Raw genomic sequence first — 27,496 nt, 5'->3', positions numbered from 1 at the left:
CTCCTGCTCACCTATTAAATTACACGAGGTAGCCCTTGGATCCTGTTTTCTCTCACCTTCTCAGGAACTTCCCATGATCAGTTAGCAATTCTTTCAACATTGTTTCCTCTCAGTTGAATCATCCACTGACATTTGAACATGGCCTTTATTGCCTAATGTAATTGGAAAATCTGATTATGGGCCTCAAATATCCTAAGCATCATGTCTCTCTCCATCTCTGCTATGCCAGCTCATGCGTGGTTTCACTTTGTGTATAGGCTCTCCAGGTGGACACATGGCCTCCAGCAGCCCAGACTCATAGCTTCTGACAACTCCACTGAGGAGAGGTGGTCTTTCCAGGTCCTGACTGCTTGCTTGTTTTATATATCCATGGTGACTACGGCACAGTATCCATGAGAAGAGGGCCTTGATAGGCTCAGCCTAAACTATTTTTGAAAAAATTGTGTAAATTTGTCTTTATTGCCTCACTTCCTTAAGCATTTCAGTATAGTTTCCACCATTACCTGAAACTGCTCTCCTTCGTGTCTTCCAATAACTATCACTGTTGACTATTCTCCAGGAAAAACTCTACCATTGGCTCCATGACAACTCATTCATCTAGATTTCCTCCTGTATCTGTTCATTTTAATTATCCTGGACCCCTGCTCCTTTCTCAGGTATGCCTTTCCCCTGGCAGTTCTATCCATATCCATGAATTCACCTACCATCTCTAAACTAAGTATGTCCATCTGTTTCTCCTGCTCAGACCTCATATTCAGTTTACTGTCTGCATGTCACCACATTGCCCGCTTTCTCTTCCATTATCTCAGTGAATGGGAACAAGTAACTCATCTGCTTATGTAAGTCTGAAAAGTAGATGTTATTGATACCTTCTCTGTTTCATCAACACTAATAAAAGAGAAAAATGGTAATTGGCATACGAGCTACCCTTTTCATTGGCTAATCAGGGCTATATGCAAATCAACTGCCAACTAAGATTGGCAGTTAACTGCCAACTAAGATTGGCAGTTAACTGCCAACAAGATGGCGGTTAATTTGCATATGTAGGCACAATGCAGGGAGGCGAAAGGGAAAGCAGGAAGAAGCCCCCTGCCACTGACAGTGATTGGAAACCCAGGGGGGAGCTAAGAGCTGGGGAGCAGGGCAAAGGCGGCCCCGGGGCCGCCTTTACCCTGCCCCCCAGCCATGATCGGAGAATCAGGTGCCTTTTCCGCCCTGGCCAGTGATAGCAGGAAGTAGGGGTGGAGCCAGCGATGGGAGCTGGGCACGGTCGAAGCTGGCAGTCCCAGGAGCTAGGGGTCCCTTGCCTGGGCCTAAAGCGGAGCCCACGATCGCGGGGCCGCTGCAGCTGCGGGTCCCCGCTGCCCGGGCCGGACGCCTAGGCCAGAGGCGTCAGGCCTGGGCAAGGGGCCGATCCTGAGATTGGAGGGTGATGGGGGTCAATGCCTGAGGGCTCCCAGTATGTGAGAGGGGGCAGGCTGGGCTGAGGGACACTCCCCCCCCCCACACACACCCAGTGCACGAATTTCGTGCACCGGGCCCCTAGTGTCTAAATAAAACCCACCATCAACCCATACACAAATACAACTTTGTAAGAATCGAAGGTATCACTTCTCAATCCACTGCTTCACTATCATCTCTAACTTCCATACCAGAAGGCCTCCCTTCTTCCATTCTTGACCTCCTCAAATCTATTGTTGTTATAGCAACTGGAGTCGTCTTTTCAAAGTACAAATCTGAAACTGTAAAACCATTAAATAACTTTCAATCGCTGTTAGGGTAAGTTATAAAATTCTTAAAATGGTACAGCTTCTCCCACGTTCAGGATCTTATTCCCCACTTCAGTTACTCTTCACTGGCTCCCTCCCTTTGGGTTATTCCTAATGTCTTGGGCCTTTTCCCTTTTATACGTATTCTCTGTACAGTCCCCATGAACTCCTATGCCTTTAATTACCAGCTATTTGCTGATGGCTGCCAAATCTGTGTCCAACTCCCTATACCTTTCCTCTAAGACAGTGGTTCTCAACCTTCCTAATGCTGCGACCCTTTAATACAGTTCCTCATGTTGTGGTGACCCCCAATTTCATTGTTACAAATTGAACATAATTAAAGCATAGTGATTAATCACAAAACCAATATGTAATTATATATGTTTTCCGATGGTCTTAGGTGACCCCTGTGAAAGGGTCATTTGACCCCCAAAGGGGTCGTGACCCACAGGTTGAGAACCGCTGCTCTAAGAAAACTCCTGTTGTCCTAGGTTAGACCACCATAATGGGTCACTACATTATTTTCTTTCTGGTCTGCTTATTCTACTTGAGCCTCTCTATACTGCAGCCAGTGATCTTCCTAAAACATAAATCTGCTTATACCATTTCCTGTGGTTACCTCCCAGAAACTCCTCACTGCCCTCAGGCTTATCAGGCAGTTTCTCAACTGCCCCACTAGCACTTACCCCATGCATTACAGGACGCTTAGCATCTCTGTGCCTACTCCTCCCAACCCTCCTCTCCTGCCTGCCATTTCCAACCCCTTAAGGGGCAGGCAGTCTCTCCCCCATGGACTACTGTAAGTTGTGCATGCCCCAGCCCCTTCGCCCCATGGTGTGGCCCTTCTAAGCAGATCCTGATGTACATGGGGGGTGGACTCCCTCAGGCAACCAGTTACCTTTATTCCTAGTGTCCAGTGCAGGGGTCGACTATTAATGAATGACTGAAGGAATAAGTGAGTTCACGAGGGAACGGGAAAGGCTGAGGGGCCAAATGTCCCACTTGTGGGCTTTGCATTGTGGGCAGAGCACGCCCTCTGGCGGCCACAGCCTTCCCCATGCAGGGTGACCAAGAGCTGCAGGGTGCTTGAAACACCCAGCCAGTGACCCAGATACGTTTTCCAGTTTCCAGGCCTCTTGTTACCTCTCCTTTGGCCCTAGGCATTGGATTATGGGACAATAGTGCAAGACAGCAGTTTCATAAAGCCCTTCGTGATCTGGAGGCACTCTTCTAGCCGTGGCACTCCCCCTCAGCCCTGTTCCTGCGAGGCCACGACTCCTCCGACAGAATGTCCCAGATGTCCCCCCTCCCCCAATACCACCCACCCACCCAGTGCAGTTCTGCTCACTGTGGGGGCTGCCCAGGTCAGCAATGTCCATCTCCAGTGCAGAGGCCTATCTGAATAGCCCAGGAAGGGCTCACTGACGACAAACATTCATGACTTGTTACTGAACATGGAAGGTGGTTCTCTATTTTCATCTCACCTGGCCTCCCAGCATTTTACCAAGTAACCCCACCCGTTTTAAAACTCTTCTCTTGGATTTTATCGTGCCCTTCTGGCTGCTGCTTCTAAGTCTTTCTTTGTCTTAAATGCTTATGCCCCTCAGTACATCATTATTTTATTTTATCTATTTTTTGCTGTTTTATTTTTTTCAGCTTGATGATATTCTTTTAAAAATAATTCTTTATTGTTGAAAGAATTACACCGGAACCGGTTTGGCTCAGTGGATAGAGCGTCGGCCTGCGGACTGAAAGGTCCCAGGTTCGATTCCGGTCAAGGGCATGTACCTTGGTTGCGGGCATATCCCCAGTAGGAGATGTGCAGGAGGCAGCTGATCGATGTTTCTCTCTCATCGATGTTTCTGACTATCTATCTCTCTCCCTTCCTCTCTGTAAAAAATCAATAAAATATATAAAAAAAAAAGAATTACACGTCACCTTATTGATACATTAATGGCTCTCAGTTTTCTATCATCAGTCTAGCTCTCTATTGCGTTCGAGACCCAGACATCTAGTTACCTTGGGGATGTCCCCCAAGTACCAAGTTAACTCTTCACCTCCCTCCACCTTTCCTCTTCCATTTTCTGGCTAAGAGGCATTCTAACTTGGGGTAGATATGTGGGTTCTAGAGTCAAGAGATCTCTAGGTTCTAATCCCAGCTCTGCCCAAGCTATACAATTTTGTTAATATCTGAAAACCCGAGTTCCTTATCTATAAAGCAGGAATATTAGTCGCTACGTGACCTTCTTGGGTTCTTTATCACTTACAGAAAGTCTAAATTCTTGTAAGACCATCAGTATGACCCTTGCCTAACTCACTACACCCATTTCCACTTTTGGTTTTTGAATATACCAGGCATATGGTTAAGTGCTATACTCTCTGCCTAGACAGCCTTACACTAATTCCTACTCTTCTAACCCAGCAAATTACTACCTATTACCTATCCTTCAGGTAGTAAGTATGACATTTGAGCTCAGATGTCATAATCTCTGGGAAGCCAAGGTGGGTTAGAGACCCCTCTCCTGACAGTAGAAACTGTTTTAGTCACTCTATTATCAGCAATAACATAGGACTTTTGAGTTACATTTGTGTTGACTGAGGAAAGAAGCAAGCAAAAGACATAAAGATGGTTTCTAAGAGCATGTATTATACAGATCTGAGTTAAGAAATGGCAGACAACTGCTATGTTTGCTTTAAAAGCTCATTGGTTGCCACTGCCAAGTCCTGATGCTTGTGAGGGGCCCCTGGGTCTCGGCCCCTTTGGAGCGGGTTGGGCCCAGGCTCCTGGGTGAGGGGGCAGCTTCTGCAGGGAAGGTTCTGCCTCCTGTCACCTGAGGCCTCAGGCACTGTGGTGACGCCCAGGGCTGGCTCCTCCTTCTCTATCTGCGCACACTCAGGCTCCCAGCGCCAGCTTTGGCTGGAAAGCTGACAAGGGTGGGCCAGCCCAGGGGCATTGGGTGGCCATGACTTCCCCTCCTGCCTAGGAGACAGGTTCTCAGGATGGGCTGGAGTTGTGGCTTCCAAATCCTGGGAGCTGACCAACCCACCTTCCGTTGTTGCCTTTCTGCTTATGGATGCCCCCTCTGGGCCCTCAAGGAGGAATTTCCAGGACCATGGGCTTGGCCCTCCAGTGGTGGAGGAGGCAGGGGGCCCACTGGTGGGGATGAGTCCTGGGGAACTGGGACAAAGTGCTGTCGGTGCCTGGGTGCGGAGGAGCTGGGCCTTCAAGCAGCCTTCAGGGGGGATGGGGTCTGTGGGCCCAGCCCCACCCAGGCTGGGAGCTGGTGACAAGGAGCTGGCAGCCTCCTCAAAGACATGCAGGATCCCAAGCTTCCTCTGGGGGTCACCGGGGCCTTCCATTCGGGGGTCCCTGGGCAGGAAGGCTTCTTCTTCCTCCCCCTCTGCTCCTCTGAGGGGCGGATCCTGGCCCACTTCTGGGTTGGGTGCCAAGCGTGGCTCCTGCTCAGCTTGGCTGTTCTCAGGCCCGTCAGCGTCGTCCTCTGAAGAGTCAACCTCACGGATGGCTTCCTGCTTCTGCAGCGACTCTCGCCGCTCGGCCCGGTCCTGCCGGAGGGAGCCTAGAGCTCGTGAGGGCGCAGCCTGCAGCACTCCCTTCCCTGGCAGCACCCCCTTCCCAGACAGCACACTCCTGGTCCCAGCTACCTCCAGAGGACTGACTTCCCTGGGTGGCAGTTCCTTCTTGAGCTCAGGGTGGGGCAGGTCAAGGCTATGCTTTCGAGAAGGGGCTAGCTTCTTCTCAGAAGCAGCAAGTGCAGCCGCCAGTTTCTCAGCGGACTGCACCCTCTTCAGTAGTGGAGAGCGGGGCGGCTCCGCACTCTTGGGCCGGGAGAGTTGCCTGCCTAGGGGAGGCGACACGTGAAGCTTGGTGGGGAGGGCCTGGGTTCCATGGCCAGACAGGGGTGATGGGGAGCGCTGGGGTGAAGCTGCTGGTGGTGGAGAAGGGGTGTGGGCCAGTGGTGACAGTGGGATGCTGCCTGCTGACTTGCGCCGTGGAGAGCGGTACTGCCGTTGGAGCTTGGGTGCCAGACCGTGCAGGGAGCTGGGCCGTGTGTGCCCGGAGCCGGCTGGAGAGCTGGGCACGCTGGAGCTGGGGGAGCTGCTCTGTGACGAATTCCCTCCCACTTTGCACAGACAAAAGCAGAGAGAGCAATGTTAGCTGTTAGAAATGACTGAGGGGCAAGGCAATGCTTAGCCCTGGAATGTCCCAGGAGTATCAAGGTTACCCCATCAGTGAGCCAGAGCCCAGGCCATAGAGATGAAGTCACCCTCCACCCCTGTCACTCCCCTCCAAGTCAGCTGGATCTTTCAGGGGGTGGGTTGAATGACAGTTTCAGAGTGGGACCCATGAGAACCAGAGGGCAGGCGCTTTCCTACCTCCCAGGGGCTGTCTGCGATCTGCAGAGAGCCTTTCCTACCTGAATGCACAGCATCAGGAGTCACCCGGTAGCCCTGAGTGGGAGATCGGGGGGAAAGGCTGTGGCCATGGGTGGGAGAGCCTGGCCCGCTCTCTCCGGATGACAAGGAGCGGTTAAGGGAAGAGAGGCTGCGGCTGGTGTGGAGCAGGGACGCCTGCTTAGTGATCTTTCGGAACAGGGAGCTCCTTTTTCTGCTGCAGAGACAAGAGTCACAGCTGTCTGGCTCGGTGCACAGGGCACAGCACACACAAGCACCACATACTGGCCCAGAGCGGACCCGAGGGCCAGTCCGGCTCACCTTTCTTGCCCATCTTTGCCCCGGCTCCGCTTGCTTCTTCGGGCCATCTTGGCCTTGTAGCTGCCCCTCCGTGCCGGCCCCACTTTAATGGATGTGTTCTCCAGGGGAGTTGTTGAAATAGACAACTTGTTTCCACTCTGGGGACCAGAACATGAACCCAGGCTAAGGTGGCGGCCATATTTTTGATCCAACTCCTACCCCTGGGCATGGCTAGACCACAGCTCTAGCCTCTGTCTGAACCACAGACCTGTCTTCTCTTCACAGGTTAGCAAATGGCTCTGACTGGAGCCCAGGTAGTTTGGGTTGAGAAGGTAGAGAAGAGGCTTACCCATCCTGCTCTCCAATCCTACCCAAGGCCCAGAGTATCACTGGACCTTGGTCAGTGAGGGTGGTGCCTTTTGGCGAAAACGCATGGCTATGGCCGTACCCAGATTGTGTATGTGCATCTGTACTCAGTGCCAGGTGTACGTGTACTCGACTCCTTCTCCCCTACGGCCAGTCGCAGCCTCCAAGGCTGGGGTCGACCACAGCAGGCGGCCCCCCCAGCACTCACCTTCAGGATCAGCTGCACCACCTCAGTGTGCACCAGCCCGTGCACAGGCTCCCCGTTGACGTGAGTGATGAGGTCGCCCTGACGAAGCCCCGCCTCACTGGCTGGACCACCATCCTCCACGTGCTGCCCGGGGAGAGAACAGTTATCAGTCTGGAGCCAGAGCCGGAGCCGGAGCCGGAGCCGGAGCCTGAGGGTAGTGTGGGCAGGGACAGGCAGGCCCTAGTAAGGGGAAAGTAGAGGAGTGATGCAGCTGGGAGACAGCGGGTCTGGATGCCTGGACATACCCACACCATGTGGTGCACAGTGTAGACATCCAAGTCACCCATGTAGACACGGATCGCCCGCAGGGTGAAGCCATACTTCTTGCCAGCTCGGTGAATGATGATGGGGGTCCTCGAGTTGCTGAGGGCTGGCAAGAAGTCCCTGCTTGGAGAAGAGTCCCTGGATGATGGGTTGGATGACTGGGAATGTGGGGACATGGGGCTGGCCAAGGGAGAGCAGGTGTGGTGTTCTGGAGAATGAGAAACCAGGACTTAGTGGGTCAGGGGACCCTGGCCTGGCAAAGATCCCAGACCAGCCCCCCCGCCTAGGCTGTTGATCGCACACAGCCCTAGCCAGAGACAGAGCCTTAGCCCAGGTATGTCCTCCCCACAGCCTCTGAGCAGCAAAGCCCCTCCTGTACCCGAGCCCTCTCAGACCCCAGCAGGTGATGAAATGGCAGCTGGCATTTTCTGAGCGCTTACTTATGTGGATCAGGGACCATATGAACCCTTCATGCATATTTAAACTAGAGACTTCTAGTTTCATAACAAAGGGACAACAGTGACACGGTCTCTCAGGTACCTGCTCCTCAACATAAAATGCACAGACACACCTGCCCTGTGCAGGCTCCTTCCTGCACAGGCCCACGGAGATTCCAGGGCCCTTCCTGTGAGTTTTATCCTAGTTCCCCAAGGCCTCACCTGTAGGAATGAGGAGGGACAGGGCTGTGGCTGAGGCGGACTTGATCACTTTGCTGATGGGGCGAGGGGTGCGCTTTTCTATAGAGTCCCCTGAGAGCAGCCGGTGGCGGGCCCTGCGCACTGCCAGGTCACTGATGGCCTTAGCTGTGGCTCCCTCAGCCAGCTGTGGGGTCCCACGGCCTCGAGTCTCCATGGCTGTGGGCCCAAATGAGCAATGAGACCTGCGATGCAGCCGAGCTGCCCCTCCCTGCCTCCCTGCATTATGGTCCAGCCTGGGCCCTTTGGCCACCTGCTGGGCCACACCTGGTCTAGAACCACTGCTCTGGCTAGCAGGCTCCTCATCCAGCTTCAGCTGCTGCTCCACTGGCCGTTCAGGGATAGGCTCAGACATCCCTTCTGCAGATGTGGGTGTCAGAAGCCATATGCCCTCCTGCTGCTGCCTCCTGGGGGTGCTGGTGGCCTCCTCAGGGCCCTCCGGGAAGCGAGGCACGTCCAGGAGGCCTGAGCAGTGACGCCGCACGGTCAGTGGAGGGCTTGAGTCACTTTCCGTGTGGGAGGACTCAGACACCGACAGCCGCTTCCGCAATCTGCAAGACACAAGGCCTGCGGTGAGATGGCCTGGGGTCTCCCTCCTCCAGCCCAGGCTTCCTTAGGGTCTCACAGACACTTCTCAGACGTTCCGGAGGAGCCGCTCTTGTGGACGCCCCCTCACTGCCGCTAGCACTCCTCCCCAGGATCTGAATCCCCCATAATCTGTGACAACTGAAGGATGGTGTGCTCCCACTCTGGGTGAGCTCTGGGTGCTCACATCTCAGGGGAGCCAATCACCCAGCTCCGATCTCGACCCTTCAGCCCCGCCAGGCCATCTGAGCGGTCTTCCTTCTCCTCACTCAGGCTGCGCTTGGTGGGGGGGGGTGTCCGGCGCTCCTCCAGCAGCGACAGCCGCTCCATGCTACTGTACACCTGTGGGCACAGAAGACGTGCTGGGGACGGGCTCCAACAGACAACCTGAGGAGCAGAAAGCGTCCCTGCACCCGATCCCCAGGAATCTGAATCAGTGCTTCCCTTCCTTCCCCTGTACAAACCCTTGAATGTTCAAGGAAACAGCGATTCCGCTGGGCTGACCTGGCCTCACCCCTGGAGTGGTTCTAGACGTGTCTGTCATATGCAGGCCCTGCCTTTCCTCCTCTTTCTCCTGGGGAAGCCCCTTCACCTCTTCCCCAGCCTGCCCAGGCATGACCCTTGATGGGTCCTCCTCTTCCAATCCTCCAGCCTGCCCTCGCCGGTCCGGGGTGCCGCAGTGGTACCTTGCTGAACCTGGGAGAGCAGGAAGAGAACTGGCGGATCTCAAGACAGCCATCTTCACTCACTTCCTCCTCATCTTCTGAGTCCACGTGGTGATACCGATCTGAGCGGGCTGGGTCAGACAAACAGAGGACAGTCCCCTTCAGAGGCCACTGGTGGTGGCCTCTTTTGACCCTAACAAACCTCGGGAGGGCCTGGAGAAGTTGCTCTCCCCATGCCAAGTTCAGAGTGCATGGGTATTTCTGAAAAAGCAGGTAGGAGCCCTAATCCTCCTGACCCATCGTGGCCTTACTGTCAAAGTAGCTAGTGTCATCTTCCGATTCCAGTTGAGGAATGAATTCAGCCTTCTGGCGAAGAAGTCCTGTCCAGTCCAGACCAGTGAAGAATGGGTGCTGCTTCACCTCACAAGCACTGCCTATGGACAGGGAGGGCGTGGACCAGGGGGCGGGTGAGCAGGTGGAGCCCAGGTCAGCAAGTCCAGGGAGAACCCAGACCTCGAGAAGCTAGGCCTGGAGCCTCAGCTCCAGCACCTTCCCAGATCTGCCCAGAGGAGCAGGGCGAGTTTCAGGACCCACAGGCACTGCCTGCACTTGAAGCCTGGCCCTCCTGGTGGCATGGACTCAGCCTCCCTCCTCCCTCTCCCATGTGATGAAAAAGTTTCGTGGGGCCTGTCCTACCTGTACCCAGTCTCTGCAGAGGGTTCTGGCGGAGCAGTTTGGAGGTGAGGTCCTGGGCATCTGGCGGTAATGCATCATCGCCCCCCGGCCACACAATCTCATCTGAAGGGTCGTGGGGGCAGGAGAAAGGCAGTGGGTGAGAGAAGGCCTCCGAAGTTGTAGGCAGAGTGGGAGACGGAGAAGATGGTCCTCGGATAGAGTAAGGCTAGGGAGGCATAAAGGGCTCAGCCCAGAATCCCTGAAAGCTTGCCTGGGACCCCAATTCCTTAGGTTCCTATCCTCCTAGAATGCACGCCCCAGAGCATGGCTTGCTTTCTGGTCCAGAGTGGGCACTGCAAAGCCATGACTTCCCTGAAGCTCCAACTCCTCCTGCCTTTACAGTCCAGACACACGTACATGCCTACACAAAACTCACACTCACAGGATACGCACACAGACAACACAGGTACATAACCAGAACAAGCCCCAGGTGACACACCGTGTGGCTGTGCGCACACACAACTAAGGCAAGCCTACATGACGAGAACCCTGAGCCTCATGGGTGCAGGCATAAATCATCATCTGTGGATCCAGACTCTGCCTCCCGGGGGCCGGGGGATGGTACCTACCACTGATCACTTGCCCAAAGAGCTCCTCCGGAGTGTCTCCAAAGAAAGGGACGCAACCCACCAGGAACTCATACAGGATTATGCCCATGGCCCACCAGTCCACTGGCTTCCCATAGCCCTGACGCAGAATCACCTCAGGCGCAATGTACTCCGGAGTCCCGCATACCTGGGCACAGAGAAATCAGGCTGACTCAGCTTCCTGAGGCAGTTCCCTGGCATGACAGCTGGAGGGGTGGTGATTCCCACCTTCGGGGGAAAAAAGTCTGAGAATAAAGACTCAGCTAACTTTGGTTAATGAGCAAAAGCAACCAGGGTACCAGAGTTGGAACTGTTGGTGGGGTGAGTTTATGTATCTCCTAATTACCCAAGGATAGCAGCTCCAAGGGAGCCTTGCTCTTGACTGAGCCAGGAGGTTCAGAATGGACCTCACACCAGTCTGGGTGTCAATGGTAATATGACCCATTTTCTCCAAACTCCGAGGAAGATTTTGGATTTTATAGAGGCCTGGTGCACAGATTTGTACACGGGTGGGGTCTCTCAGCCTGGCCTTTGGGAATCGGGCTGAAACCGGCTCTTCGACATCCCCAAGGGGTCCCGGATAGTGAGAGGGCACAGGCCAGGCTGAGGGACCCCACTGGTGCACGATCAGGGCCAGGGAAAGAACGTGGGAGGGATCTAGGGCGTGTCCGGCCTGTCTTGTCCAGTCCTGATTGGCCAGACCCCAGCAACAAGCTAACCTACCAGTTGGAGCATCGGCCCCCTGGTGGTCAGTGCACATCAGAGCTACTGGTCGAACAGTCGGACACTTAGCATATCAGGCTTTTATTATATAGGACTAGAGGCTGGGTGCATGACATTAGTGCACTGGAGGGGGGGGAGGGGGGGTAGTCCCTCAGCTGGGCTTGCATCCTCTTGCAGTCTGGGACCCCTCGGCAGACATCCCCCGAGGAGTCCTTAGCGCTGCTGTGGAGGCAGGAAAGGTTCCCGCCACCGCCCTTGCGCCAGCTGTGAGCCCCGCTTCTGGCTGAGCACACTGACCACCAGGGAGCAGCTCCTACATTGAACACCTGCCCCCTGGTGGTCAGTTTGCATCATAGCGACTGGTTGTTCCTCCATTCGGTCGATTTGCATATTAGGGTTTTATTATACAGGACTAGAGGCCCGGTGCATGAAATTCATGCATTCGGGGTGTGGGGGGCGTTCCTCAGCCTGGCCTGCGCCCTCTTGTAGTCCAGGAGCCCTTTGGGAATGTCTGACGGCCTAGGCCCGCTCCCCGCCTATAGTGGGCCTAAGCCATCAGTTGGACATCTAGCATTGCTGCGTAGGTAAGAGAGGCTCCCACCACTGGTGCTGTGCTCGCCATCTGTGAGCCTGGCTCAGGGCTTCTGGCTGAGCGGTGCTCCCCCATGGGAGTGCACTGACCACCAGGAGGCAGTTCTGGCATTGAGCGTCTGCCCCCTGGTGGTCAGTGTGCGTCATAACGACCGGTCGTTCTACGGTTCAGTTGATTTGCATATTAGCCTTTCATTGTATAGGATAATTCTCTGGTCCACCCTATTTTCTAAATGTGTGATCTATCTTAATGCTTCCCTGGAATCAAAAGATGAAAAAGATAGGAGTTCCCAGTCTTAACATATACCTACAGGGTAAGCATACCCCATCTTTATTCTGAGGCCTGGAATTCAGTCCCCAAAGGCTCAACCATCCTTCCTTACCTGCTTGTCCAGGAACTCCCGGGCATCCTTTTCAATGTGGCCCTCGTACAAGTTTGTTGTCAGACTCATGAGGCCAATTTTAGAAAGGCCAAAATCAGTGAGCTTGATATGCCCCATGGATGTAATCAGGAGGCTGGGAAACCAGAGAGACAGAGAATGGAGTTATTTCCTCGTTTTCTAAAAGTGCTAACCTTACTATGTACCAAATTTCCCCGCTCAGGCTTCTAAGGGTCTCCTGTGGGACAGCAGGGTAGCTTCAGTGAGAAGACAGGGGCTTGGAAGGAATAAGAACTCTGGCTTTGTGAGCACTGCATTTTGCACAAGCAACCTGCTCTTTGCCCATTCCCCCAACCCACTTCTGTTTGCTGCCTTCACTAGTCTTCCCTGCGGGCAGGTGTCAGCCAGCCGAGGAAAACTTTCTTCCACAGAGTGGTCAGCCTCATCCTTAGGCTGCAGCTATTCCCAGTCCTCTCTCCTCACCTGGTGGCTCTCAACACCCCTGACTCAGAGGCACATACTCTTGTTCCATGTCCAAGGTGGGTCTTAGAAAGAGGGTTGACTGTGAGAAATAGAAATCAGATCTCACAAAGAACTGTCTTTTTCCTCTCCTTTCACATATTCCACCTGAGCCATCTCATTTTGTTTGAAGGCTGCTCCCGGCCATGCCTTTATTCTGATTCCCAAATCAGTATCTCTGGTCCTGACTTCTGAACTCCATGTCCATCGACTACCCATATGTTTTACAGGCACCACACACTCAACCTGTCCAAACTAGTCATCTTCCCAACTGGCCCTCTTCTTGGTGAAAAGCATAGTTTCTGTTACCTACTGAGCTTTGTGGTAAGTCCTTTATTGATTATTCATAAAAACACTGGTATTTTGGCTCCTGGAAGGTCTTACAGAATAACACAACAAATGTTGTTATTCCCATTTTAAAGAGGAGGAACAGAGGCTCAGAGAGGTTTAATTCAGAATTGAGCTCATGGCGTTGACGAGTGATCATCTGAACACGGGCCTGTCTCATGTCAAAGCCACTTTCCACTTCGGAGGCTCCTCTCCATGCACAGTGCCAGGCTAGAACTCTGGACGACATCCCAGACTCCTGCTCTCTTGCTTCTTTCTGCACCCCCACCCCAACCTTGTCATTTCCCTTCTCCTCCCCAACATTATGCCTCTTATCCATCCTGACTGTTTAGGTGCAGGCATTGTTGTTTTGGCCTAATCTACTGCAGTGGTCTCACTATCTCTTTCCGCTGGCAGAGTGATTTTCCTAAACTAGACCCAAAGTCTGAATGTGTCATTTTATCACATCTTTGGTTCATAGGCCCTTCAAAGACCTCTAGGATCCTTTTAAATAAAACCCAAACTTAACAAAAAGGCCCTTGAGGATCTAATTCCTGCCCATCTCTCTGGTCTTATCTCGTACTACTGACCAACCATCCTGTACAACAAGCATGTCAAACTCAAAGGCTAACACGGGCCAAGTAAACAAGGTTTAAGTGTATGTGGGCCGCAAAAAAACAAAAGCTTCAATTTTCATAGAAACCTAGGTTTACTTTGATAGAGACATGCTGAATACAAAGGGCTGAAATAATGAGTAATCGTTAACATAAAATAATAGGACATTTTAATAAAAATTAATATTTTTTCTTGAACATTAACTTACCAGACACTGAATAACTGCACATATTAAGCATAACGCAAATCAACTTATTTTTCTTGTTCTCTGAAAGCAAAATATTTCCTGTTGTGCACACCAACCAGGTCAATACAAGACTAATAACGTGGCAAATATTTGCTGCCAGTATTAGTGGAGAAATGGTGCGCCTGCGCATAAGGGAAATGAGTGCAGCGTGATTATAGAAATCAGTCGTGACTGAACATTGTAGTTCGTTATTAGTAATTATGTATAACAGGATATTGTAAAAATTAAGTTACAAAATTTTCATTAAAATGTTTCTTACATCCCGTATAGTGGCTGGGCTGCAAAAATAGTCACTGTGGTTTGCATGTGGCCCTCGGGCCGCAAGTTTGACATGCTTGCTGTACAACTTCTAGTTCCTGAATGGGTCACACCTCTGTGCCTTTGCAAATCCCACTCCCCAGCTATAGAAAGCTCTTCCCACCTTGTTCCAGTTGACTAATGCCTTCCGAGAAACAGCCTGTACACGGATATTTCTGTCTTCCACTCTAGACCAGGGACCATTTTATAGCCCATAATATCACACTGGCAGAGCAGATGTCAGCAAATGTCAGAACACCTGTGCAGCCATCTATCATATACGCTGATCCTTTTGTTCCTGCCTGGTTTTTAAGTGGCACTCCTCAGTAACTCTTACATGTCACCAGAGCCTTACAGTGGCCCTGCCAGACCTTGCTGGCGATGGTCTCTTATTGGAGTGGTCAGGGGACAGTGTACTGGGCATAGATGGACACCCACATGAGCAACCGTTCTGGTGCAGATTCAAACTGCTCTGTCGACCTCCATTTATCTAGAGACCAAGATGGAGAACTTGGAACTAGGGACCCAGAGAGTGGGCGTACTTGTCAGGCTTGAGGTCACGGTGCACGATGCCGTAGTTGTGCAAGTACTCCAGGGCCAGCACCGTTTCCGCAAAGTACAGACGCACCATGTCCACGGGCAGGGCCCCGATGTTCTTCAGCAGAGTGGCACAGTCTCCTCCTGCAACAAGGCGGCCGCCGTGAGGGAAGGACCCAGCTCTCTGCTCTCCGTAGTCTCGGGCTTACAGTCTCTAAGGCCCCAGGGCAGACAAACTCATGGGAGACCCTGGTGCTAGAGACTGTGACTCTAGCCTCTCTGCTGCTGGCATGGGTGGGAGACAGTGTGAAGGGAAGCAGGAGGGAAGGTGAATGGCCGTTTAGGCCATTGCCAGGCCAGAGAGAGAAGGAACCCAGGCCTCTATGCCTGTAAGTTGATTTGTAGAGATAGGACTACATTATTTTAGGATGAGAATCCTGTATATTGCAAACACATCTGGCCAAGACTTCAGCATTGTTCATTTCCTTCCTGATGGCTGTCCTTTAATTTTTGAGTGAAATAACAGTGTAAACTCCCAGCATGCATCTACTAATTAAAAGGGGAGTTTTGTTCAGCGTCAACTTCAAGACTTAGGCAAAATATCTTTGGAAGCTGCAGACAGCAGTAAAAAGGGGAGAAGGAAGGCCACCGGCCATGAAGTTCTCCTGCTCATCCTGGAAGCAGTTTGTGTGGCCTTAGGGGGCGTCCCTTTCACAAGCCATCAGCCAGGGCAATGGCTTTCCTGTCTTCTGAGGGTCCAGCTTCCAACCCTGGGCTGTTGCCACCTCTTGTTCCTGCCTGGTCTAGCAGGAGAGGCCGTGCAGGCTTTGGGATGCAAGATTCTAGAGCCGCCAGGCTGACACATCCTGTCCCAGAGTGCCTCTCGTGCACCTGCTAGGGGCAGCCTCATGGTAGCTACTGCTGCAGAAGCCTCTTCCTGTGAGGGGCAGGGAGCTGTGTGCCCACCGTCGCCAAATGGGCTGAGATCCTAAGGCAGAAACCAATGTCACAGAGAGACTGAGAAGCTGGGCCGTGAAACTTTACCCCCAAGTAATCGATTGGTCCCAGCTCAGGGATGTCTCAGATTGTGCCTTTGGCCTCCATGCCAGGCCACCTTTCCCCAAGTACCTTCAACATACTCCATCACCATGCAGAGGTGGCGCTTGGTCTCAAAGGAGCAGAACATGCTGACCACAAAGGGGTTCTCGGCAAAAGTCAGTATGTCACGCTCCACGAAGGCCTGCTGGATCTGGTTGCGTAGGATCAGGTTCTGCTTATTGATCTTCTTCATGGCGAAGCGCTGCCGGGTGGACTTGTGCCGCACCAGGAATACGGCCCTGGGAAACACAGCCCATTCAGTTCCCTCATGGGCCCTCAGCGCCTGAGCTGTGCTCTCCACCACCCAGAGTTGGGGTGGCCAAACTACCTGCTCTCACCTTATAAATGCCCAGAACGAAGGGCAGGGCTGTGCTTATCCCTGAGAAGGAACTGGGCACCTGTCCATAGAGCTCTTCAATTTCCTAATTTACTAAGTCCTGGGGACACAGCTCAACCCTCCCCCAGAGCGCAGTGAGAGGAGTGGGAATCGCCTGGGAGAGGAACGGTGCTCAGATGTCAGAGGAAACGGAACTCTTGCCCCTCCGGGAGGCTTTCAGGAGAGGGTCCATCCCGAGGTATCTGGGCAGCATATACTTATAGAAGGAAGAGCCCAAGGGCTGACTTAGCTGCAGCCCCGGCCACACCCTGACCCCTGCCTTTACCCATAGGCGCCATTGCTGATGAGCTTAATGGTTTCGAAGTCCTCTTCACAGGGTGCCTTTTTAGATGTCAAAGATGCCCCACGGCCCTGGAAGACAAGGGAAAAGTCAACAGGCAGGCATGCTTCTCAGGGACTCTATGTTAGGGAAGCTTGGCTCCAGCACTGGCTCAGCTCTTAGCCCTGCTGCGGCCTCCTGCCCAGTCGCCTCTCGGAGCTGAATGACATCTTGGGCTGTGCACACAACCCTCACCCCCTCCTCCAGATGTTCTAGTAATGAGAACTCACGGCCCTTTGCTTCACAGGGCTCGATCCAGGACTGGGGCAGGAGCACAGCATCTTTACCTCAACTGAATCATCGGTCTCCGGAGTATCAGGACTGTCATAGCTGCTCAACTGGGCCATTTCTAGAAACAAAGCAAGTGTGCATGGCACTGTTGCATCTTGGCAGTCCACACATCACATGGCAGGTACACATAGGGAGGCACTTATGCTTTCAGCATCAGTCTGTGATGCAAACCTGGTCCTGCATCTCTCCTGGGTGTAGTCATAGCTTTTGAACTGGTTTGCCAGTAATACTGCCACTCCTATTTCTAGAAGTCCAGTGCCATTTATAAGGCCTGGCAAATTCTATAAAGCTTCCCTCAAACTTGGGACAATTGTTGGAAAACAGGACCCAAAGCTGGGCTCAGTTCCCATCCTGCTGGCCAAGGAGGCTCTGCCGGGTGGGGCTAGGAAGCAAGGAAGGCAGGACACCAGACCAGGGACATGGCAGCCCAGTTCAGCAGGAGCTCAGTGGGAAGCCCTGAAGAATGGAGATCAGCTTCTGACAACCTGAGCTGGGACCACCCCAAAGATACAGAAGGATTTATAAGATGGCAGCAAGAGAGGTCAGCATGCAGAGGAGGCGAGCGTTTTAGAAAATGTGACTGTGTTCCTTTTGTTGTTCTCTTTTGACCCCAGGCTCTAAATCCAAGCCAGCTGAGCCCACGGCAGTCCAGGTTGGCTCTATCGGGCAGACGTGAACAATTCTGAAGGAACCCTATGGCAGAGGACACAGGGTTCCTCCTACAGCCCTGAGATCCCGGTGCTGTGCCAGGTCCATGTCCAATCTAAGCCTCTTCTCCAGGTGGTTTCCCTGCTCTTATAGCTGGCTGGCTGTGGCCTCTCTGCAGCCACCAGCAGCATGCTTACCCTCCAGGGGATCCCGCGTGAGGCCCAGCTGGCTAACAATGTAGCGGGGAATGTCACATTTAATCCCTTGTCCCTCTTTGGCATGGCCCTCAGCTGCTTCCAACAGGTGGTAGAACTCTTCAGGGTCAAACTCCTGTACCAGGGAGAGAGGTAGTCAGTGGTGAGAGCCACAAGTGGAAGCTGTTGGCCTCTCAGATTTTACAGCCTACAACCAGCACAGAATGCACAAGACCTTCCCTTGGTGATGGGGCACCCTGACCCCTGAATCCCAGAAACATCATGACTCAGGGATCAGGAGAATGAGGACAACACAGTCTTACAGGGCACTTCAAGATTAGATACTCTAAGCATAAGCTGTCTCTCCAGCAACAAGAACCAGAGCTATTGCTTTCAAAAGAGCTCAGCCTATTCACTTGGTCTGAAAGCCTTCCACCAGCCAGATGGCACTATCAGGTGTGTACACGCACCCAGTCCACAGGAGCAGTCCTGGCACTCTGTTATGGCTCACAGCCCTGGTGGTGCATGTGTGCCTTTAGCTCAAGCATGTCAAACTCGCGGCCGGCGGGCCACAGGCCTCATTTATTTATTTCTGAGTAATATTCCATAGATTTACTCTTAAGAAAGATTTATTTAAATGAGGCATATGGCCTGCGGGCTGCGAGTTTGACATGCTTGCCTTTAACTATTTACGGAGTACCTCCTATGTGCTAGGAGCTAGAGAGCCATGTGGATCAGAGCGCAGCAGTCCTTGTCTGCATGGAGCATGTAATAAGGGGGGGGTCCTATTTACTAAATGCCTAGCTAAACCCTCATAACACTTCTGACCTCGGTGAGGAAATGCAGGCTCACAGAGATGCACTGACTTGTTCATGGTCACAGAGGTAGGAAGGAACACAATACCAGCATTCAAACTCAGGCCTGATTCCGACCCGTTTACCATGGACTCCATGTTCTCGAGGGAGAGGCCTTCTGCTTCACCACAGCCCCAGCCTCCACTGCTTGTACTTATGGTCTCATTATTTTAGAGAACTATAGCATTATCTATCTAGATATAATGTGAGCCAGACCTGGAAGTCCTTTAAATTTTATATTCTTCCTCAGTCCCTGTAGTCAGAATGTGTCTCTCATAAATCCCCTTCTGTGTTCTCCTGTCACTGTCCTAGTTCAGGCCACTCCTGTCTCTCACATGAATTGCTTTAAGTGACTGCAGTCTCTGGCTCATTCTGTCCTCTCTTCTAATTCACTATCCATGTTGCAGCCAGAGTAATCTTTCTTAGGAGTAAATCTATGGAACAGTACTCAGAAGTAAACAGGAACAAATTATTGACACATGCAACCACATGTATGAATCTCAAAAAAATTATGCTGAGTGAAAGAAGTCAGAACATACTCTATAATTTCATTTATATGAAACTATACAAAAGGCAAACTTACCCATAGTGAAGGAGAGCAGATAAGTGGTTGCCTGGAAGGGGGGGAAAGGACTGACTGCAAAGGGGCAAGAGGGAACTTGCTGAGGTGAAAGAAATGCTCTTGATCTCACCTGTGGCAGTGACTATCCAGGTTAAGCCTCACTGAACTGTATACTCAAAAGGGATATGTTCTAGTATATATAAACTATACCTCTATTGACGTGGTTTAAAAACTAAATCTGACTGTCACATTCTTACTAAAACTTTCTGATCGTTTCAAGTGGCAAACTCATCACTCTACATGATCTTGTATGGACTCCTTCCAGGTTAATCCCTAACCAATTCTTCAAACACACAGGGTGCTCCATGTCCCTTACCTGGCCAACGCCATCCTATTCAAGTTGCTGAATAAGCGTCATGCCGCCCAGGGAGCTTTCACTGACTGCCCATCCCCAGGACTGGAGCACCTCTTCCCCATGTTCCTGCTGTGCCTCTTGCTCACCTCAGCCGCAACATTTCTTGTAGTATCATCACTATTATTTACATGTCTCCAGGCCTTATACTAAGGCACTAAAAGACTAAGTCTAACTGCACCCCAGAGGAAGCCTCTTAGGGTCAGGGACTCTGCTGGCTTTATATCTGTATCTCCAGTTTCTAGCATGAAGGTGCTCAGTAAAGCATCAAATGATTAAACGCAGGACTCAACTTGTGCAAACAAAGCTGGTCTGTGCTCCTCAGCCCTCAGGCCCCCACTTACTCAGGGCATGTTCAGTGTGGGGATGGGCGAGACTAGTACCTCTCCTGGCCACACCCCTCAGGACCACCTAGTTTTTCTCACAAGAACTCGTTTGGCCCCCCACTGCTTGCATATCATGTTTAAATAAGGACTTCAGCAGCAGAAATGGCAGTGGGTGCCACTAGTTTTGCTGATAGCAGAATATTCCTCCATAACCTCACTCCCACCTCTCCAATCCCCACTAACCATTCCCAGTCCACTCACCAGGCATTCCAGGAGGCGAGCTGGGCGGGCAATGATAATCATCAGCTTTTTCACCAGCTGCATCACAAAAGCCACTTCTGAACTCTCTGAGCGCTCATGAGCCTGTAGAGAAGACAAAGGTTGCTTAAGCAAGCCACTGGCCCAGTGTGGTTGAGCTAAGCAGGACTGGGCTGGGCAGAGCTATACTACAGGGAGAAACAACATGGTGGTATGGAGAGCTCTGCAAAGCGAAGAACCAGTGAAGGCACGTGGGCTGGGAGAGGGAACAGGCTGCTGATTGGAACCACGTGAGCTTTAGAATCCTACATGAATCCTATGCCACACAGACAGACACACTGCTTTACCTGCTCCTCTACCAACAAGCTCACTTACCCTCCAGACGCCAGTTTAACCCTTTGAGTGCCAACCAGTATCCTAGGAACTATGCTAAAATTGCCAAGGCATTTTTGCTGATTTTACAGCAGTTTAGGAAAAAAATTATGAATCGCAAGTAAATGAAGTTACATATTCAAACACTTAAGGAAACCTTTACTACATTTGTTTTCATCTTTGCTATATATTGTTTGCTGATTGTATTGTAAAATACTAGTAGAAAAAAAATTTGAACAAAACATATAATGTTAAAATAAAATTAATGTTGACTTTGAATACATGAATGAACTACTAGCATCTAATAGTGACACTGCAGGAGGAGCGCGATTGGGCTCCCTGGCACTAGGGGTTAAGGGGCAACTCTCAATGGAGCCTTCACTAATGTTCACTTCCCACCCCAGACTGTCAGGAATAGAGAGACTTCCAAGCAGGAGACTGATGGGACCAGATAGGTGTTTTATTCATTTTTTAATTATTATTTGGATATTTTTCCCCACTGATTTTTAGAGTGGAAGGGAGGGAGGTGGGGGAGAAAGAGAATCACCCATGTGAGAAAAACACATTGATTGTCTGCCTCCCGCATGCACCCTGACCAGGCCAGGGATCGAACCTGGAACCCAGGTTTGTGTCCTTGACTGGAAATTGAGCCTGTGACTCTTTGATGCATGGGCCAACACTCTAGCCACACCAGCCAGGGCCAGATAGGTGTTTTATTATTTTTAAAAAATATATATTTTTATTGATTTCAGAGAGGAAGGGAGAGGGAGAGAGACAAAAACATCAATGATGAGAGAGATTCACTGATTAGCTGCCTCCTGCACATCCCACACTGGGGATCGAGCCTGCAACCTGGGCATGTGCCCTGACCGGGAATCAAACTGTAACCTCTGGGTTCATAGGTCGACGCTCAACCACTGAGCCACACTGCCTGGGCCAGATAGATATTTTAGAAAGGCCATTCTGCCTAGATTGTGAATGACGCACTAAAAGTGGGAAAACTTGAAAGCAGGAAAATGCATTAACAAACTATTGCAATAATGCAGATGAGAAAGGCATAAATCCAGGCAGTAAAAATGGAAAGAAATGGACAGATTGGGGCCATTTCATCTATCATTTTAGAGGTAGATGACTGAGTAGACTTGAGAGTGGATGAACAGGAACAAACAGTAACTGAAATTATAATTTTAGAGAAATTTTAGTGAACTCAAAAATGAAATACAAAATATAAGAAGATAAGCAGTTTGGTGAAGATAGGTAGAGAATATATTAATTACATTTGGTTTTAGAGAAACAGCAGGCAGGTGAAAAATTAAGTTCTGTTTTGGACTCGCAGAGTTTGCAGTGCCTATAACAGGTACTTTCTTGGATTTTTGCTCAGCCCAGGAGCCTTTCTTTCTTATGGAAACTGTTCTGCCTTCTAAAAGCCACATTTGTATTATGTGGTTTCACCTCCCGCTCCACATCCAATAGCTGGCCTACGTAGATTAGTTTCCTAGGAATTTAAAAATGGATGGAAAGACAACTGTTACTATTGGTGTGGCAGAACTATGCAATCTACTCTTGAGTGAAAAGGGTAGGCCACACCTACCAAAGAGATAAGAGAATAGACACACAGAGAAAACCAGAGATGAGAGAGAAGGAATGCTTCCTGGGCGTTCAGAGGTTCTGGTTTGTAGTTCTGTCCCTTCCTAAGGCCTAGCTGCATTTCAGTATTCAATTCTCCAAGACCCACCCTTTTTATAATTAGTTTCCCTTTCCTGCTTCAAGTACTGAATTGGCTTTCTGTTACTTACAACTGAATACTAACCAACCTGGAAAATCAAAGTGGAGGAATCCCATAGTCAGTGGGGACACTGATCTGGAGCTCAGGAGAAGAGGGAGGGAAGCGGCCTCAGGTGGGAGTCCATGGCATGTGGGTGACAACAGAAGACATGGAGTGGGAGAGTGAGAAGAAGAAAGGAGAAGGAGGAGAATGGATGCTCAGGATAGTGCCCTGTGGAACATCAGCATTTAAGAGATAGGAAGAAAAGGAACTTTTGAAGTGGCAGCAAGACTGGAGAGAACAGAGTCATGACAACCAGGGGGAAAAGATTAAGGAGAGGTAGTCACGGCGTAAAGTTCTGTAGAGAGACGAAGAAAGATGAGGCCTGAAGAGGTCATAGGATTTGGCAATTGGCCAATTAGTTCCTTGGTGACTTTTGCCTGGAACAGTTTTAGTTTTAGTGGAATGGTGGGAAGGGCAAGTAGAAGGTAGAAGATTTAGCAGTGAATGGGTTATAAGGAAGAAAAATGAGGACCATTTGAAAAAAATTGGCTATGAAATGAAGAGAGGCCAGGCACTTGGTAAAATATTGTTAATTCTTTTAAGAGTTAGCCCAAATGTCAACTCTATGAAGCTTCTTCCAAGTCCCCTGTCCTGCCAATCCCCTCCCCAGCACAAAAAAACACAGAAGTAACTGCTTTCTTTTCTATGTTCTCCCAGATGTTTGGTCTTACCACATGGTACTATCACCTACACTAATAAAAGATAAACATGGTAATTGGCGTACGACCGCTACCCTTTTCATTGGCTAATCAGCGAGATATGCAAATTAACTGTCAGCCAAGATGGCGGCCGGCAGCCAGGCAGCTTGAAACTAACATGAGGCTTGCTTGCCTCAGTGACGGAGGAGGATCGTTGGAGGAAACCAACGTTCCCCGCCTGCGCTATAGGCCTCTTAGCGGACAGTTTAAGAAACATTGTAACAAATACTGCCAGACTTCAGCCAGCAGATTCGCAACATTGTAAGCAAAGGCCAGAAACCTACTTTCAGCCGCGGAGGCCTAAGAGCTGGAGCCAAGCCTCAAGGTAAAGCTGGCCCAGAATAAAAAAAAAAAAAAAAAAGGAGCGGTTGGGAGCTTCCGTCACTCCCAGCCTGAAAACAGCCCTCAGCCCCTCATCCAGGCTGGCCAGGGACCCCAGTGGGGACCCCCACCCTGATCCAGGACACCCTTCAGGACAAACCAGCCGGCCCCACCCATGCACCAGGCCTCTACCCTATATAGTAAAAGGGTAATATGCCTCCCGGCACCAGGATCAGCGTGATAGGGGGCAGCGCCCAAACCCCCTGATCACCCTGCGGCTCTATGTGTGACAGGGGGCGGGGCCCCAACCCCCTGAGCAGCCTTGCTCTGTGCCTGATAGGGGGGAGCTCCCTAACCCCCCCCCCCCCATGGGCCCTGCTCTGTGTGTGATGGGGTAGAGCCATAACCTCCCCATCGGCCCTGCCCTGAGTGTGAGAGTGGTGGCGCCCCAACCCCCTGATCGGCCCTGCTCTGTGGGTGATAGAGGGCGGTGCCCCAACCCCCTGATGGGCCCTGCTCTGTGTGTGACAGGGGGTGGCGCCGCAACCTCCCCATCGACCCTGCCTTGAGTGTGACAGGGGACGGTGCCCCAACCCCCCAATCGGCCCTACCCTGAGCGTGGCTGAGGGTGGCATCACAACCTCCCAATCTGCCCTGCTCTGTGCGTGACGGGGTGGCGCCCCAACTCCCCAATCGGCCCTGCTCTGAGCCCGACCAGGGGCTGCACCTAGGGATTGGGCCTGCCCTCTGCCGCCCGGGAGCAGCAGGCCTAAACCAGCAGGTCGTTATCTCCCGAGGGGTCCCAGACTGCGAGAGGGCACAGGCCGGGCTGAGGGACCCCCCCTCCCCCCCGAGTGCACAAATTTTTGTGCACCGGGCCTCTAGTGTTATCTATAATTAGTTGTGTCTCTACAGCAAGCATGTCAAATTCAAAGGCTAACACGGGCCAAATAAACAAGGTTTAAGTTTATGTGGGCCACAAAAAACCAAAAGCTTCAATTTTCATAGAAATGTATGTTCAATTTGATAGAGACATGCTGAATAAAAAGGGCTGAAATAAATGAGTAATTGTTAACATAAAATAGAACATTTTAATAAAAATATTTTTTCTTGAACATTAATTTACCAGACACTGAATAACTACACAAATTAATAAGCGTAATGCAAATACACTGATTTTTCTTGTTCTCCAAAAGCGAAATATTTCTTGTTGCGGACATCAAACAAGTTAATACAAGACTAATGATGTGGTGATTGGCTGCTAAAATATTCGCTGCTAGTATTCGTGGATAGAAATGGTGCACCTGTGCATAAGAGAAACGACTGCAACACAATTATAGTACTCAGTCATGAGCGAACATTGTAGTTTGTTATTAGTAACAAGAGACCCAGTGTACTAAATTTGTGCACTCAGGCGGGTCCCTCAGCCCGGCCTGTGCCCTCTCACAGTCTGGGACCCCTCGGAGGATGTCCACCTTCTGGCTTAGGCCCGCTCCCTGGGGGACGGGCCTAAGCTGGCAGACATCCCTCTGGCAGCCCGGGAGCCCACGGGGGATGTCCACTTGCCAGCGGGGAGCAGGCCTAAGCTGCAGTCAGACATCCTTAGTGCTGCTGAGGAGGCGGGAGAGGCTCCTGCCACCACCGCTGTGCTGGTAGCTGTCAGCCTGGCTTGTGGCTGAGCAGAGCTCCCTTTGTGGGAGCACACTAACCACCAGGGGGCAGCTCCTGCATTGAGCATCTGCCCCCTGGTGGTCAGTGTGTGTCATAGTGACCAGTCATTCCCAGTCATTCTGCTGTTAGGGTCAATTTGCATATTACCCTTTTATTATATAGGATTATGTATAACAGGATATTATAAAAATTAAGTTATGAAAAAATTTTAAAAACTTTTCTTATATACCGTTATATTGGCTGGGCTGCAAAAATATTTGTTGTGGGCCACATGCGGCCCGCAGGCCTCGAGTTTGACATGCTTGCTCTACAGCTATACTGTAGGGTCTTATGAATAGAGAGGCTGTCTTTTTTTCTTCCCTCAAATGCTAAGCCTAGCATAGTGCTTCTTACATAGCAGGTGTTAGTCAATGTTTGTTAACTAAGTGTATGAAAATCTATGACCTTAAGCTCTGGAATATCACAAACCTGGGTTTGTGGTCTAGCTCTGCTACTTAACCCTTTAAAGCTTTAGTTTCCTCATCTGTAGATTTAGAGAATAATAATAGTCCTCTCCTTGCAGTACTGTTGTGAAGATTAAGTTGAATAATGGAGATAATGTAGTGTCCAGCATGTATTAAGTGTTATATAAATGATAGTAATTTTTATTATTTTAAATCTAAATCTTATCATGTCACTTTTCAATTTAAAACCAGTGATTCCCCATTGCCTTTATGTTAAACTCTAAGCTCCTCTCAAGGCTGCCGCCTCGCTACCCCAGGTATAACTCTTCAAATTCTTCCACAACTCTGCCCTGCAGGCACCCTTCACTTTAGTCATGCCAGACTACTTTATCTGCAGTTCCTGGAATGTACCAAGTTCCTTTACACCTCTGAGAGGTTGTTTATAATGAACTCCTACTTAATCATCAAGATTCAACTCTTTCTGAATTCTCCATGTAGCATCACTACAACCTCCTCTGTGCTCAGAACTGACCTTAATTTAGTGTTCACCAATCACACTTACTACCATAAACACAAGTGAGATAATTCCATGGAGCACTCAATGTAGCGGCTGGCACACAGTACATTTAATAAATTATAGCTGTTATTTTTACTGTAAGTACGTGTTGATGGGTCTATAACCCCAGTCACCAGCAAATTCCTTCTAGAACCTGCAAAAAACTTCTTCTGCATTCTCGGGGTCCAGCACATTAGGGAACAGATGATGCACTAGCTCTAGTTTTAGGGCTCTTCCTACTGCACATAAAACTGATGCCCCGGGTCAATGAGTCTGAGAAAATGCCGGAAGGTTTTGGGCAGGGCTCTGACTGTAGCATGTCAGATCAACCATAGATGTACAAGTAACCTTGGAAGTCACGCTAAGTTGATCCTTTACCTGATGCCTCAAATCCCTGATTCCTATCTACTACTGGAGAACTGTTAGAAAGTTATTCTTGAACATAAACAAATAGCTGCCAATAGTTTTCTAAGGTCATATTTATACAATCTTAAATTTAAGTATTCTTTTGAAATCAGGAAAAAATATTTTTGTAGAAGGAAGTACTTCCTCATCTATTAAATCAGAATCTTTCTCACTATAACTCTCGCTCACTGGGGTAGTACGTCTTTTTTAAAAAAAATATTTTTATTAATTTTAGAGAGGAAGGGAGAAGGAGAGAGAGATAGAAACATCAATGATGAGAGAGAATCATAGATCAGCTGCCTCCTGCACGCCCCCTACTGGGGATCGAGCCCGCAACCTAGGCATGTGCCCTTGGCCAGAATCAAACCTGGGACCCTTCAGTCTGTAGGCCGACACTCTATCCACTGAACTAAACTGGCTAGGGCTGGGCAAGTACGTCTTTAGGGGACATAGAATAATGTGCTACCTCTTATATGTGAGAAATCTTCCAATATTTGACAGCAACAATCATGATCATCTTTAGTCATCCTTTCTCTAGATTCAACTGTTTCCTACACTTAAAAAAAAATTCCCTGCTCCTAATTTCTAGACTAATACACTGAAGTCCTGTTTGATCTTTATTCCTGGGTTCTTAGCTCAGTTGGTACTACACCAGATCAAGGTCATGGGTCTAGACTGGGAAATACTCTACTGACATGAAGAGCCCGGAGGACACAGGCACATCTCCTCTCGTTGAAACTGTACGAATGGTGTAATATGGGGCAACTGTGAACTGGGTGGGAAGGCACCTGCCCATCTTATTGAGAGGCGATAGGAAAGCAAACATGGAGCAGTGGTTAAGAACTCAGTGTCTCCTCTGGTCTTGACCACCTCTGGATTACTTTAGGTGCCCCCCGCTGCCCCACCTCCCGACTTCACACTAGAGAAGATCAGGTCTCTAAACACTTAAGTCTCCACTAAAGAACTTCTCACCAGGCAAGT

General features: G+C 50.4%; 1 protein-coding gene across 12 annotated transcripts in view; it reads right to left on the bottom strand.

The window, feature by feature from the left end:
* Positions 1 to 4,396: 4,396 nt before the first annotated feature.
* Positions 4,397 to 27,496, bottom strand: part of MAST2 (microtubule associated serine/threonine kinase 2) — a 182,709-nt gene continuing 159,609 nt past the window's right edge. For 8 of the 12 annotated variants that reach the window (XM_059689996.1, XM_059689999.1, XM_059689998.1 and 5 more), the window contains 19 exons: positions 20,225 to 20,326; positions 17,813 to 17,945; positions 16,964 to 17,025; positions 16,623 to 16,708; positions 15,991 to 16,199; positions 14,868 to 15,006; positions 12,324 to 12,456; positions 10,609 to 10,774; positions 10,001 to 10,102; positions 9,616 to 9,738; positions 9,326 to 9,435; positions 8,827 to 8,981; positions 8,322 to 8,605; positions 8,019 to 8,213; positions 7,341 to 7,567; positions 7,057 to 7,179; positions 6,504 to 6,640; positions 6,206 to 6,399; positions 4,397 to 5,911 (listed from right to left, as the gene is read on the bottom strand). In XM_059689996.1, coding sequence (XP_059545979.1) covers positions 4,452 to 5,911; positions 6,206 to 6,399; positions 6,504 to 6,640; positions 7,057 to 7,179; positions 7,341 to 7,567; positions 8,019 to 8,213; positions 8,322 to 8,605; positions 8,827 to 8,981; positions 9,326 to 9,435; positions 9,616 to 9,738; positions 10,001 to 10,102; positions 10,609 to 10,774; positions 12,324 to 12,456; positions 14,868 to 15,006; positions 15,991 to 16,199; positions 16,623 to 16,708; positions 16,964 to 17,025; positions 17,813 to 17,945; positions 20,225 to 20,326 — 4,140 coding nt within the window. In that variant the 3' untranslated portion in view covers positions 4,397 to 4,451. Of the gene's footprint in view, positions 5,912 to 6,205; positions 6,400 to 6,503; positions 6,641 to 7,056; positions 7,180 to 7,340; positions 7,568 to 8,018; positions 8,606 to 8,826; positions 8,982 to 9,325; positions 9,436 to 9,615; positions 9,739 to 10,000; positions 10,103 to 10,608; positions 10,775 to 12,323; positions 12,457 to 14,867; positions 15,007 to 15,990; positions 16,200 to 16,622; positions 16,709 to 16,963; positions 17,026 to 17,812; positions 17,946 to 20,224; positions 20,327 to 27,496 lie in introns of all 12 variants that reach the window. The other 4 variants (XM_059689997.1, XM_059690004.1, XM_059689995.1 and 1 more) reach the window with 2 other exon arrangements.

Source organism: Myotis daubentonii, chromosome 3, assembly GCF_963259705.1.
Source record: "Myotis daubentonii chromosome 3, mMyoDau2.1, whole genome shotgun sequence".
Classification (NCBI taxonomy): domain Eukaryota; kingdom Metazoa; phylum Chordata; class Mammalia; order Chiroptera; family Vespertilionidae; genus Myotis; species Myotis daubentonii.
This window is presented reverse-complemented; position numbering and strand designations above follow the sequence as displayed.